General features: G+C 40.0%; 1 protein-coding gene across 4 annotated transcripts in view; it reads right to left on the bottom strand.

Moving 5' to 3' along the window:
• Positions 1–15,792, bottom strand: part of LOC134349656 (protein furry homolog) — a 293,846-nt gene that overhangs the window by 207,285 nt on the left and 70,769 nt on the right. For all 4 annotated transcript variants that reach the window (XM_063054280.1, XM_063054282.1, XM_063054284.1 and 1 more), the window contains exon 2: positions 11,471–11,670. In XM_063054280.1, coding sequence (XP_062910350.1) covers positions 11,471–11,670 — 200 coding nt within the window. The remainder of the gene's footprint in view (positions 1–11,470; positions 11,671–15,792) is intronic.

Raw genomic sequence — 15,792 nt, 5'->3', positions numbered from 1 at the left:
TTTCTGCGATGTCAGTTCTGGTCTCCCACCATAAACGCAGATGTACGTCAGTTCATGCTGCCTGCTCTCACTGTGCCCAGTCCAATTCCTCCAGCCAGTGGCCCTCTGGGCTCCTATGGCCCCTGCCAGTCCTTCGATGCCCATATCCCATATTCCCATGGATTTCATCATGGGTTTGCTACCTTCCAAAGTGGCCATGGTAATCATGACAGTGGTAGATGGTTCTCCAAGGTGTCCCACTTTATTGCCCTCCCTAAACATCCATCAGGTACTGAGACGTCAAACTTGTATTTCACCTCCATGGCTTCTCTCAGGACGTTGTGTTGGACCAGGGCCCACAATTCATCTCATGCTTCTGTTGAGCTGCCTGCTCCCTCCTCTGAAACTCAGCAGCAAGTTTGTCCTCTGGCTATCATCAGCAGACCAATGGTCAGTCAAAAATAGATAATCAGCAAGTGGAGAAGTTTCAGCAATGTTTTGCTGCCTCTAATACTTCTACATGGAAGCAGTATCTGCTCTGGGCCAAGCTGTCCCAGAATCTACACATCTCCTCTGCCATGGGTATGTCACCTTTTGAGGTGTTTCATGGCTACCAACCTCTGTTGTTCCCTGTAGAGGAGTCAACATTGAAGGTCTTGTCTGCCAGGGCCCTGGTTTTCTGATGCTAGAATGTTTGAAAGAGGGCAAAGAAGGTTATCTGAGCTGTCAACTGCTTCTACCGCCGTCAGGCCAACCACCAATGGTGCCCACCCAGACTATTCCAGTCTGGGAACCATATATCAAGATTTCAAGATTCATTTATTATCAAAGAATGTATACATTATACAACCTTGGCACTTGCTTGCTCACATGTAGCCTCAAAGCAAGATACCTGAAAGAACCCAATTAAAGAAAAATAAAAGACCAGTACTTGAAATGCAAGAGAAAGAAAAAAGACACAAATCATACAAACCATTGAAGAAAATAATAACATTCCGAACCAAAACTCAGTCCTCAGATCTGAACCCTGGAGCAGCCCAGAGTAGGCCTAAAGCCTCGCTTATCAGGTCATCATATTAGAGGGCATGGAGCACAGCAGCTGGGGCAGTCTTCATAGCCTCAGCACCATGGAGATGACCATTGTGGAGATTGAGTGAAATCGGCTCTCTTCTCCGATCCCAACACCCTGTCTTTCTGGCCGTCTGCCCAAGATCTGCCCCTGCACACCAACTCCCGCAAGCTCTCACCCCAATTCATTGGTCCCTTTAAGATTACCCATTATACCAATCCAGTCATTTACCATCTCCAGCTGCCACTGTCTTTCAAGATCTCACCTACCTTCCATGAATCCTGCCTCAGGCCCATTGTCCACTCAACTCACCTGAGCCTGCACTTCTGGATCCGAGGATGGTGAAAGGTTGGCCAGTGTACACATTTCATCATTGTTGACTGAGAGGAGTACAGGTTTGGGTGCCATCCAGTTTCATCTTGTATCCATCACTTATTGAGGAGTTCCACAGGACCCATCTGGATTGGAGAGGGGTGCGTCCTGTCAGACTTGCACAGCTAGTCACCTCCCAGTCTCCATCTAGTTAACAGGAGTCATCTGCCTCTCATTTCTAACATCACCTGCAGCCTATTTAAACCCAGCTCTGATCCACAGTCCTCATTCACTCATCCAAACCAGCCAGCCTCAACTAATTACTCCTAGTTACCTTGTTTGCCGTGAGTTCAGTATCTTTTCTTTCTGGTTTTGTGGCCCCTCATAGCTTGTTATTTTGCAGTTGATTATTAAAGTTATTGCTTACTGCTAAATTGCTGCCACTGCTCTGTTTTTGGGTCAAGCCTCCTCTACATTTCCTGATAATAACATTCAAATATTTCTACTGTTTATAATGAAACAGATTTCTTCAACTGCAACAGCAATTTTAGTTTGCAGAACATTAACTTACAAAGGTTTGGATTAAATGCCAACAAAAGGGTAAGATTTTCTGCTAAGCATATTAACAACTGCAAAAAATAGAACTGCAAATGGTTAATAAATGCTACTATTTGCAGCAGTCATATTTGAAATAATGTCTTCAGTTTTCATTCATTATAAGAGTCATGGAAATACCATATGAAACAACACTAAGAATAATATTTTGAAACTGGGCTGAGCATTTCAGACCTATCTGCCAGATTGTAGTTAATTATTCTTTTCAGTATAATCCCTACTTTTATTGTGTTGACTGATCCTCAAATCATTCATACTTACTGTAGCACTTGAAGCTTGACAGTGCACGGATATAAATAATGTTTCAAGTATACTTGTCAAATTTTGTACAAGCTGCCAATTGGATTCTTATTTAGTCACTTAAATTGCACGTAGTTGATAATTAATCATTATTAGTTCTGAAAGATTAGTTTTTAAATTAATTTGAATTTTTGCATCCATTAATTGAGAAATTACATATCCAGTGTTTATTCCTTTACATTAATGATCAGAAAATTAAAGCTACATATTTCAGATTTTCCAGGTATTTTTGCTAAGGGGTAAGCTTGGTTTCTTAGTGGTACTTTGTGCGAACTATCCATTTTTATATCCAGAGTGGAGTGGTTTGCCAATGTTTCTTTTACTCCATTAACAAAAATTAATTTCACTCCCTGATGTTTCTAAGTAAGTCTCTGGCATTTCCACATGATATGTCACAGTGAATTTACAGATTTACATTTCCAGCAGCCAGCTTCTTGTCATCAGAAGGGTATATATGTTAGATTTTACATTGTATGAATTTATTCTCCAATGACAAGAATGTTTTTATTATAGTAAATGCAACAACAGGATAATTTCTAGTACAGTCACTGAGATTGAGGGCATTTGCTAAATACTTTCCAAGCAAGCACGATATATAAGATAAGAGTAAAAGAAATCATGGATGATTTACAATTATGACTCGATTCCAAAATTATGATTTTTTTAGTGGTTCAGAATAACTTTTACTTTTCTAAATTAAGTTTGGATTTAGTTCAGAACTGTCCAACTGTAATAAACATGTAAAGCTTATTGCCGTTTTGTTCATCAGTTTAAAGAAAACAAATACAGGTGTTCCAGTATCTAAGAATTACTGTTCACAATGCAAAATGGAAAAGCACATGTTAATAAATTGAAGTGAGTGACAGATCTTTCCGAAATAGAAATGCAGCAACTCAAGCTTCAGTTACTTTTAAAGTATTTTGCAATTACAAATAAACTCCAATTTATTATTTCTGTTTATGGACAGTTTGAATGTTAGGGATTTCTGCAAACTGCAGAAGTTGATAATCCATTGATGTGGTTACCAAGTTTTCTTCAACTGCTAGCAAAAACAAACTGCTGGAGGAACTCTAAATGAGAATTCAGATGGAAAGTCTCCGCATGAATCTTCATCTGTCCATTTCCCTTCACAGATGTTGAGGTCTGCCAGCAGTTTGTTTTTTGATCTGAATTCCAGCATTTGGAATCCCACATGTCTCCATTTCTCCTAATGTACTTTCTCCCCATATGTTATAATTAATGTTATTCTACCTTCCACTTTAAATGACTTTTTAAGTTCACCATATGCCTCCCTTTGTCTGTGCATTGCTCCTTTTCTCTATCGGCAGTTCCTTGATAGAAGATGGCTTGCCTTTGTGGACTCGGAGTTGCCAATAAGGCAATATGTGAACAGCAGATTCTTCTATAAATAGGGCATCAAGTGGCTGGTGGGTCAACAAGGTGGTGATGTGGGAGTTGGTGCGCTCTTTCTGCCACTTATGATGGACTTTGAATGCTTCTGATGCATGGACTTGAGCTTTTCAAACAATCCTAAGTGATCCTTCTTCACTTTGAGAGGTTATTTGTGAGAAATTGCAGAGAATCAGAGAAAATATTAGATATCTTCAAGGAAGCTTTGAACACATCCTTGTTTTGACTTGACTTGTTTTCCATTTTCCTGTTGTTCACAAAGTCCAACTTTTCCCTGAGTTTTGTCCCTGCATTCTTTATTTTTCTTATCATTTAGCTCATGCTCTCTTCAAACTCAGTGTCCAAGAGATTTATCTTTGTTCCTTTGACTCTATTCACAATAATGAGAAAATGCCTGTTTCTAGGCCAACACCTCTTTAACTTTTAATTGACTGTGACATTCAATTAAATTTTAATATGAATTTAACTAGGTCATATCAATTATGCACAGTTGCTAACTTTGGCACAAGATACAAGTGTGGTTTTATAAAACAAGTAACTAATTGAAAATGTTCTGAGATCACGTGGTTATTGGAAATGTGTGACTTCCTTGTTGGAAATGTATTTTCAAGTATATTTGCATTAGATCACATTGTGACAGCTTTCCTCTTTAGCAGCCTTTGTCTTGTGGGAGCAAAATTAGCAGATGGGCCTGTTTGCCTGTTCCTTGCCTAATTTAACATGAATAAAATATGCTGACATTTCGCAGAAATTTATAGGAATGTATTTAAATTACTCAAAACAAAGATATTTTATGTTTCTGTGTAATGAACCAACTCATATGAAATAGATGTGTCTGAGAATGTATTACCTTTGCAGGTCACCTCATTATAGGGAGGATATAGAAGCTTTACAGAAGGTGCAGAGGAGATTTACCAGAATGCTCTTTGGATTAGAGAGCATATTTTATGTGAAAAGGTTGAGCAATCTGGCACTTCTCTTTGGAGTGAAGGAGGATTGGAGGTGACTTGATAGGGGTATACAAGATAATAAAAGGCATAGATTGAATAGATTGCAAGAGACTTTATTCCAAGGCAGAAATAGGTAATACCAAGGAGCATAATTTTAAAGTGATTGGAGTAAAATATAGGGAGGGAGGGAATAACAGAAGTGAGATTTTTTTTTACACAGAGTGATGGGTGTCGAGGCAGATACATTAGGGACATTGAAGAAACTCTTAGCTAGGCACATGGAAGACAGAACAATGGAGAAATGGAGGGCTACGTAGGAGGGAAGGGTTAGATTGATCTTTGGAGGGGAGGGTTAAAGGGTTGGCACAGCATCATGGACTTAATGGCTGTTCTGTGCTGTAGTGTTCTATGTTGTATGAAAAGCAGATCTTTCAACTGACAAATCAGCAAAAAGGAAAATTTTGTAATTTTAACCGGAAGAAAAGGCAATAACAGAAAACAAAAATTGAGTGAAAATCACAAGGCTAGAAACAATTAGGTTAATAAATGAATACAAAATTATTTAGCAGAAGGGATCATAGATATTCATAGATCTCAGTGAAAGGATCGCAGGAACAGTGAGAAGAGAAGATCAAATTGACCACTGGTAGTTGGAAAAAAGTCTTAAGTATGGGAACTTTTTTGATCCCATAAAGGCTGTCAGCACCTTTTAAAAGTCATTTCCTTCCTTACAAGTTTCCCTTAGAGTACCAGTGAACCAGATAAGGATGGAAATGACTATTTAACTAGTACTTGGGTTTTCAGTGTGCTTTGAAGGCCCTCTTTCAAGAATGTGGGCAAAGAAGGATATCCTTTGTTCAACAAGCTGGTAAGGCTTTCTGATGCGAGCTCCATGGCCAATGCAAACTATACAGTGCAGATCAATATTGAGAGCATTAGCTTCTCTGACACAGCAAAAATAAGAGAAGATTAATGACCTTACCAGAGATGCTGTGTTACGTATAATTTTAGCATCTGTCCTTACCTCAAGCTGTAATACCATTCATACTGCTCTCATATACAATTACTAAATCAAATCTCATCAGAACTCAACATTGAAACAGTTACTTTTTTTGAATCGATACCATTCAAATCATTTCCTACAAATTACATGTCCGTTAATTCACTACCAGAGGCAAATTCAACAGGCACATTCTCCAAAAATTTCACAAAACTATTACTAAAAGCATATTTCATCGAGAAGATCTACCACAATTCCAGATAGAATATTGCATACAAAGGAAATGAGTCTTCTGATCCATTCCAAAAAAAAAGTTGATGCAAGCAGGAGAGAATTAAATGTATGCCTGTTTGCAATTACAATCTTACTAGATATTTTAAAGCAAACTTCATGCCTTTATTACATTTGAAGGTCAGGGCTGTGTCAGAATTTGCAACCCTACCTGCAACTATTATCTTCAAATACTGCCATATTTCCTTGCCCTTCACCTTGAATAAACTAATAATATCAATGGTGGACAACCACTGACCTTTCAATGCTGAATACATGGATTAATTTCAATGTCGAATACAATAGCCATTTTATTTGTAAGTTCAATAAACAGAATGCCAAGATCCTTTGACAACTTGAAAGACAGGAATTCCAATGTTTCCTTGAGATCAACTATTATCATTTTACAATTTGGTTCTGTACTCCCTCTCCGGGTTTTATTTTCTATTGTCTGTCTGCATCAGTTCCTTCCACTCCACCATGCAGCTCGAATTTTCTATAAAGAAAAGCAGCATTATAAGACCATAAAACATAGGAGCAGAATCAGGCCATTTCGACCATCAAGTCTACTCTTCCATTCAAACATGGCTGATTTATTATCCTTCTCAACCCCATTCTCCTGCCTTCAACCCGTAACCTTTGATGCCCTGATTAATTAAGAACCTATCAACCTCCACTTTAAACATATCCAACGATTTGGTCTGCATAGCAAGCAGTAGTAATGAATTCCACAGATTCACTACTCTCTGGCTAAAAGAATTTCTCCTCATCTCTGTTCTAAATGGACATCCTTCAATTCTGAGCCTGTGCTCTCTAGTCCTGGACAGTCCACGATAGGAAACATTCTCTACACATCCACTATGTCCAGACCTTTCAATATTCAAAAGATTACAATAAGATACCCTGTCATTCTTCCGAACTCCAGCAAGTACAGGCCCAGAGCCATCAAACACTCTTCATATGTTAACCCTTTCATTCATTCCTGGGATCATTCTTGTGAACGTCGAGCTCTTAGCCATTGGGATACAACCATATTATTTGCCTCAGGAATTCACAACTGCTGTTTTAGTTGTTGTTTACATTCAACCTTCAGCTGGCGCAAATGTTGCTGGAGTACAAACTCAATATCCCAATGCTTTTGTAGCTGTTACTAGGGATTTTAATCATGTTTCTCTTGAGGCAACAATACCAACGTTTTATCAATATGTCAGCAGCCCTATACGGGACAGTAGAACACTGGCCCTTCTTTCTGTATGCGAATGTAAAGGACACAGACAGTACCACTGCCCTTCCCCAACTTGGCAGATCTGATCACAACCTGATCCTGCCAACACCCAGGCCCGTGCCTCTTCTCTGGTGGTAGCCTGTGCTAACAAGGGTTGTAAGGAGGTGGCCTCAGGATGTTAATGAGGCGCTGCAGGAATGCTTTGAGAGGATGGACTGGGATGTGTTATGTGAGCCACATAGGGAGGACATTAACAAAATATCTGATTGTATCACAGATTACATCAAATTCCATGAGAACACCATCTTGCCAGCCAGGACTATACACTGCTTCACCAACAAGCCCTGGATCACCAGTGACCTGAAAGAACTTTTGAATATGAAGAATAAAGCCTTCAGGTCTGGAGATAGACAGATACTGAGGTGAGTACAGAGTGAACTAAGGGTAAGCTGAGGGAGTGCAAAGAATCCTACAAGAGGAAGCTGGAGTACAAGCTTCAGCAGAATAGCACAAGGGACGTGTGGCTGGGCATGAAGCAGATCACCAGCTTCAAGGTTAAGGAAAGGAAGACCAAGGGTTGCCTGGATAGGGCCAACAAATTGAACTTGTTTTCCAACAGGTTCAGCATTAGACCTCCTGCTGTGTCGTCTCTCACTTGGCCAAACCACACACCCTCCCTCCACCCCTTCCTCCCCTCTGGTGTGTGCTTGTGTTCCAGAGCCCTCCATGGGGTATCCTGCCTCCATGGGGATGATGACCCTCCCCCACCTGACTGTGATTGCAGGTCAGGTTAAGAGACAGCTGGAGAGACTACATCAAGGCAAGGCTGCCGGCCCAGACAGTAACAGCCCCAGGGTACTCAAGGCCTCTGTGAGCCAGCTGTCTGGTATTTTGCAGCACCTTTATAATCTGAGTCTGAGTCTGGAAAAGATACTAGTGCTATGGAAGACTTCCTGCTTGGTTCCCGTACCCAAGAAGGCGAATCCATCTGAACTTAATGACTACAAACCAATTGCCCTCACATCTCCTGTGATGAAGGTGCTGGAGAGGCTGGTCCTGACTTACCTTGGATCGCAGGTGAGATCTGGATTGGACCCCCTACTGTTTGCCTACCAACCTCATGCGGGAGTGGATGATGCCATCATCTACCATTGCAGAGAGCTCTCTCCCATCTGGATGATGCTGGTGGCATTGTGAGAATTACATTTTTTTGATTTCTCTAGTACCTTCAGTACAATCCAGCCACTTCTTCTGAGCAAGAAGCTGCAAAGGATGGGCCCAAACAAATCCACTATCTCCTGGATTACTTACTACTTGACAGATAGACACCAGTTTGTGCGGCTGGGTAGTTCTCTGTCCGAGATGGTGGTGAGTGACACTGGAGTGCTACAAGGGACGATCCTGTCTCTGCTTCTGTTCACATTGTACAACTCAGGCTTTCAAAACAAATTTGAGCCTTATCACTTGTAGAAGTGAAGAGAAGATGGCGGCGCAATGCAGCGCGCAGCGGCCACTCCGGAATGAATATCTGTTTATTTGTTAAGTAGGTACCGTGCACAATCCTGATTTGATGGAGACGGATGTGAGAAGCACGGAGGAACATCTGGAGAAACTTCTGAAATGCCCGCTTCGCTGCTGCTGCTACTATACGATCCAGAATCTCCAGAGGGGAAGGCCCCAAATCTTCGGCTTTGCCTGTTTCTTGGCGGCTGGGGCCGGGGTCGAAGCGCTCAGCAGAGATGGTGCTCGGTGCTTGGTGTCGGAGGGCTGGTCGGAGGCTCGAAGTTTTCGAATGGACTCAGAGCTGGCTGTGGTCGGGTGCTTCCAGGGTGCTGTATCAGCAAGTTTGCGGCGCTGGAGGTTCATGGCAGGGAGAGTTTTTCTTCCTTCTACCGTCTGCATGAGATGATGGGGCTATCGGGACTTTGAGACATTTTTTTTACCATGCCCATGGTCTGTTCTTTATCAAATTACGGTATTGCTTTGCACTGTTGTAACTATATGTTATAATTATGTGGTTTTTGTCAGTTTTAGTCTTGTTCTGTCCGTGTTTCTGTGATATCATACTGGAGGAACATTGTATGGTTTCTTAATGCATGCATTACTAAATGACAATAAACGAGGACTGAGTGTCCTCATAATCTAAAAAAAGTTCTCTGTTGACTCTCAGTGGTTGGGTGTATCAGAGATAGGCAGGAGTCAGAGTACAGAAGACCGGAGGAAGTTGGTGGAATGGTGTAGGAGGAATCATCTGCTACTGAATGTGGCCAAAACCAGGGAGATGGTAATTGATTTTAGGAGGAAGAGGACTGTGACAAGTTCTGTATACATTCTGGGAGAAGAAGTTGCAGTGGAGGAGAAGTACAAATACTTGGGTGTTCACCTCAACTGGAAAATCGACACCAAGGCTATTTACAAGAAGGAGGTCAGCAGACTCTATTTTCTAAGGAAGTTGAGATCATTCAACGTGTATACCAGGTGTTGGAGATTCTTTACCAGTCTGTTGTAGTGAGTGCAGTCTTCTTTGTGGCTTTAAGTTGGGGGAGCAGCATCAGTGACTAAAAGACTAAATAAACTCATCAGAAAGGCTGGATTTGTCCTTGGCTACAACTCGGACACTTTTGAGTTAGTGTTGGAAAGGAGGTCACTAAACAAACTGCTATCCATTATGGACAATCTACACCTACTGAGTAAGCAGGAGGGCACCTCTTTGAACACTCATTCAGCTCCGCTATCACAAGGATCGTTACAAAAAATCTTTTCTATCAAATGCAATAAGAATATACAATACTTCATCTCTGTGTGACAAGAGAACACAGATCATTGTACAACAGTCTGCTTTATTGTTTCAAAAATATTATGATTGCACAGTATTGCACGTTATTGCACATTGATAAATTATTGTGTATATTATTATTCTGTACTTTATTAGTCAATATTATTATATTTATTATTATTATTGATAAGTGTGTTTTAAAATGTTGCTGCTATAACAAAATAATTTCCCAATCGGTACCAATAAAATACTTATTATTATTATTATTATATGCAGGATACCACACTGGGAGCACCAGATACAGTACATGATCAAACAGCCTCACGGGTGAAGTGTCGCCTCACCTGGAAGGATAGTTTGGAGCACTGAATGGTACTGAGGGAGGAGGTGTAGGGGCAGGTGTAGCACTTGTTCCACTTGCAAAGATAAGTGCCAGGAGAGAGATCAGTGGGGAGGGACAAATGGAGAAGGGAGTTCCATAGGGACTGTGGAAAGCAGAGTGGGGGCGAGGGAAAGATGTGCTTGGTGATGGAATCCCATTGCAGATGGAGAATTACGCGCTGGACGCATGGTGGAGAGAGAATCCCAGAGTTGTGGAAGTAACTGGGATAGTGACCCTAGGTACCTCCTCATGGTAGAAAGTATGGCATGGAGAACACAGTGGGAGAAGCACTCGATTGAATGTGAATACCTGGGGTCAGTTAACATATTATGTTCCATTACCATATTATTAGTTTCAAATGATGGGAGGATATTTCTGCCTTTTGATGCATTCATTCCCAGGGCCTGGGAAATTTACAAATGACATTGTCTTGCATGGTGATGTCTCTTATCTGCTCCTGCACAAGCTTTCAGTGATGTACCAACCCTTGTCACTTTCCTCTATAACTTTCACAACAGCAGCGCTTCCCCAGGACAGAAAATTCTTCTTAATAGGTTCCTTCATGTAACTAATAACTCTGAAGGAAGATATGCATCTCACCTGGAGTCACTACATGAAGATGTACGAGATTCTTTAACACTATATCTGTATCTTTGACCTCTTCTTGGAGTATGTGCAATACATCATATTCACAAAGAGATACAGAAGAAGAGAAAGCTTGCTGGAAAACCAGTTTTGTTCTAAGCTCTGCTGAGAAAGTCAGAGATGTAGGAGATAGCATCTAAACATTGAGGTACTGTACTTCATAAAAACAGTTTAATATGGTGTTTGAAAGCACATGACTGAGCAGGAAGTTAGGCTTCCTAAGAATGATCTTATTGTTGGAGAAAACAGTGTAAGGACTGAGAATACCATGTAGTATGAAAGTTAGTACTGCAAATCATCTAATAGAACTTACCAGAAGGCCCTTTTCGTACAAATGAGTGAAACTGAATAATGTAGTATTGCCATTGTGGTACTCGAGAAAAAATATAGAAAAAGAAGATGCTCCATTTCTCAGTACTAAACCATTTACTGTAACCTCTGGGCAGGCTGAAGAATATCACCACCAATTAACAAATTAACAATAAAGTACTAATTTTGTAAGACTACTGGCTAAAGAAAAAAAATAACCTAACTTACCAGTGGTTCTGCCATGATGATTCGAATTTTTCGTTCAGCCTGAGTGGTAAAATTGGCAAATATGCTTTTTAAGACATATTCTCCTGACTTAATGTCAGGATCAACATTGATGGGCATCATGACTGGTGGTCCTCTGTCACCCTGTGTACTGCTCGCAGGTGTTGTTGATGGTTTGATATATCCGTTGTCAACTGGAGTAGCTGGAAAAAAATAGATGAGTCAGTAAATTGCCTGAACACAAAGTTGTACACAAACTGTAAAACATATCTTACAGGTGTTTTCCATTGATTTTTTTCTTTTTCTTTCTTTACAGACTAAATATCCAGAAGTTCCAATATTGACATCGTTCAAGCACAAACATAACCGAGCATTGTGTGCTTTCCAAATATTTTAACCCTATCAAAACAGACTATGTAAGTGAAATTGATTTCATTTGGTTACGGATGAAATCAGCGTTGAAGAAATGAGTCAAAGAGGCTCACAGGTACTTAACTTTGATTCAAGGACTTGGTGTTGTATGTTGCTCTATACCAAAGAGATTGGGAAGGATCGCACTGGCCTGTATCTCTGCCATGATTCAACACAATTTGTTGGCTGAGTGTGGAGACAATGAACGTGCAAAGGTCTTATTGCAGTTATACCTGCTGAATGTTGCCATTTCAGATTAGGACCACCACTAATTATTAATACAAGTTAACCCAATGTACTGCCAGGAATAAGAAAAGTAGTTTATTACGTCTTATAACCCCTAGTTCTGGTCCAGAAGCTGTCAATGATGACAGCACATATTACACGGACCATGACTGTAAAACCACTCACCCAGCAGGAAAGGTGCAGATACAAGGCAGTTAAAAACAAAATTCACTCTCTCTTCTGTTCTTTTCACAAAATATTTAAACCTGACTTGAACAAAACAACCCATTCAGGTCAGGAATGACCTGCTAGGAAGTGGCAGGTGAATGAGCAATATATTTAGATTGGGAATCCACGATACCAAAGCTATTTTGACTGGACATATTAAGTCACACATAGTAACCAATTAACTCATCTGGCAACATTCATCTGACAATCATTTAGGACTCCACCTCTTGTACATAAATACTAGCTCATCACTACTGTAAGCCACATGTAGAATCTCAGAGTTCTAGCTGTAGTACTGCATCTCACAGTTTCTATACTCTACTGGATATTCAACCATGGTAAACATTTTATCCATTAAACTTCTGTTTCTCTTGCTATAGAAGATGATGTAGTATATGCATATATCCTCTATCAGCTCACTATTCCAGACTCATTACTGAGTTCCGAATTGAATGAAGCGGTAGTAAGTTTACACTAACTCTCATACCATACCATTACAGTTATAAAAGCATCTACCTGTTAGAAGCCCATTTCCATCACACCAGCCAGTATCACTCAAAGTTCAAAGTAAAATTTATTATCAGAGTACATCCATGTCACCACATATAACCCTGAGATTCTTTTTCTGTGGGCATACTTAGGAAATCTATAGAACAGGAACTGTAAACATCAGGAACTATAAATAGTAAACAAACTGTGCAAATGGAGATATAAATAAATAACGAGCATGAAATAGCAATATAACAAAGTCCTTAAATGAGTGTAGCTATTCCTTTTTTGTTCAAGAGCCTGATGGCTGAGGCATAGTAACTGTTCTTAAACCTGGTGGTGCAAGTCCTGAGGCATTTGTACCTTCTACCTGATGGCAGCAAAGAGAAAAAAGCATGGCCTGGGTGGTAGGATCTTTGACAATGGATGCTTCTTTTCTATGGCAACATTTCATGTAGACGTGCTTAATGGTTGGGAGGGTTTTACCCGTGATGTACCAGACCAAGTCCACTACCTTTTGTAGGATTTTCTGTTCAAAGGTATTGGTGTTTCCATACCAGGCTATAATGCAGCTAGTCAGCACACTTTACACCACACATCTAAAGAAGTTGGCCAAGGTTTTCGATAACATGCTGAACTTTTGCATATTCCCGAGGAAGTAGAGGCGCTGTTGTGTTTTCTTTGCAATAATATTTATATGATGGGTCCAGGGCAGGTCCTCTGAGATAGTGACACCCAGGAATTTAAAGTTCCTCTCTGAAGATTACTGGCTCATGGACCTCTCGTTTCCCTCTCCTGAAGTCTGCAATCCGTTCTTTGGTCTTATCAACATTGAGTGAGAGGTTGTTGTTACTATACCACTCCGTCAAGCTTTCAATCAAACGTGAAGCAGCTGGGGCCCACGAACTGATCTGCCAGTCTCAACCACCAAACTGGATACCAGCACATTATGTATCAGAGAGAATGCCTTAAGCATAGGAAAAGGACATAGTGAGTTATTGAGAAAGCTGATAGCAAGAAATGGCATGACCTTGGTCCTGTTGACGACACACTACAGTGAGACGTGGTGAAGAAATCTTTGGATGATTGAGCACGCATAACAAGAAAACTGGTATGGAATGTCAATGAATAGGAGCACAGGATGGGAAATAGAATTGAATCCAGCTCCAACCTCTAAGAATACTCACAGCCATTTCTTTCCACCCATTGTGCAGCTGTAGAATGCCGTGTTCTCAATCTTCATCAAAGCATAACCAGAAGCCATGCAAAAGTCAGCCTCAGGCTTCTGCCTTGCAATCTCAGGCAATTGCCAGTGTATTTATTTGGAAAGGCATCCGTTTATCATAGCATTGCAGCAACCCATCCCCCAACACGTTACAAGGATTCTTAATATGCTGCCTGACTATCATAGAATATACATAAAATCTCAGCTCTACAGCCTGATCTCCAAAAAAACCATGTTGCTGATGACAAGAAACAATAGAAAATTAATATTAAATTAATAGTTAAAAAAATAGGAGGAAAGGTCAGTTCTGGTCATGGTTGGAATTGCTGAGAGCTGAAGGGATGTATGAGGATGGTCAGAACAGATGTCTAACAAGTGTTGAAAGAACTGCGAAGTACAAACAAATGGTACATTACAAGTAGAAATGTAAATATGTTTCAGGAAGCTCTTCTGGGGAATTTTGTCCTCCAGTCTTAGAAAACCCAAGTTCCCCCAATGCTTAACACTTGATTTGTCGTGCTCTGTTTGAAAAGTCAGTCAGTGCTTCCACTAAATTCATAATACCCACAAAATTACAGGGCCGGTTAGACATGATGTTGCATATAAAATTCATGATTAGATTTAGCTGGGATTCTTCTCTAGGAGTGGAGAACAGTGGAATGAGAAAATGTGATGATGCAATGAAGACAATTTTGAGCAGATTCTAGAAATAAAATCTATATACAATACTGCAAGTTAAATTATTTAGCAACTGAGATGAAAAAGCTCAAATAATATCAATTGAAGATTTGAATTTTGTAACACTTGCAATGTAATGAATTTTAATTTTCTAAGCGCTCAATTGTCCAAGGTGACACACTTGGAACTGTCGACACAACAGCAAAAAAAATCTGTCGTCATTAACACCGAGGTTATACACTACCATGCTGAACACGAGCATAGTGCAGCTCACATGGGAAGCCACCATAGAGCCCTCCTGCTTCATTCAATAAGCTGTTTATGGGGATTGCACTGACAAGATTACTGCATATCCATTTCCTTCGTGGTATCTAGAGTCACAGGTTACTGATGGAAGATATCAAGACTGAATATTGTTTGGCCTTATCTTGTTTTCTTTTTACATCTGTGCAGGAAATTGCAGAAAGTACACAAATAGAAAAAAACAAGTTGGAGCAAATATGCAATGGATGGACTCAATTTGTTTTTCAAGTTGTTTCAGTATTTATTAGACCTGACAATCAGAGACAGTAGAAGAAAATGCAAACTGTTAGGTTTTAATGCATGTGTGTCTGTTGCTCCTTGTTTCACATTTGCCACTAATTAGCATGTATACATTTTAAATTAAAAGTCACAGGTAATGATAATACTTTAAAACTTGTAATCTTTGGCAGAAAGATAGTACTTGTTGAAACCATAAAATATTTAATTCCAATCCTAAAATGATTGGATTTAAATGTGAATTAAATTGAATCAGACACTGGAAATGCAATTTACCCACTGCATTCTACAGTTATCTTACATACTCATGCAAGCATTACAAGAGTAATTTGACACTGTCAGTTACTGGATCCTTATTTAGAAAGGCAGTGACTAACAACACGAAGGAAAATAAATTCATTTCATACAAGTTTGCCAGCCCAGAATTCAATCTCTGTGTAAGTAGGGTACTGGATTTTTAATAGTGCGAATTAATTTTGTGTAACCTTAAAGTTGAATCTGTAGCTTTACTTCAGTGATCCCATAAAGT

Source organism: Mobula hypostoma, chromosome 7, assembly GCF_963921235.1.
Source record: "Mobula hypostoma chromosome 7, sMobHyp1.1, whole genome shotgun sequence".
NCBI classification, from domain to species: Eukaryota; Metazoa; Chordata; class Chondrichthyes; order Myliobatiformes; family Myliobatidae; genus Mobula; species Mobula hypostoma.
Note: the sequence above shows the minus strand (reverse complement) of the source record. Positions and strands in the feature narration are given on the sequence as shown.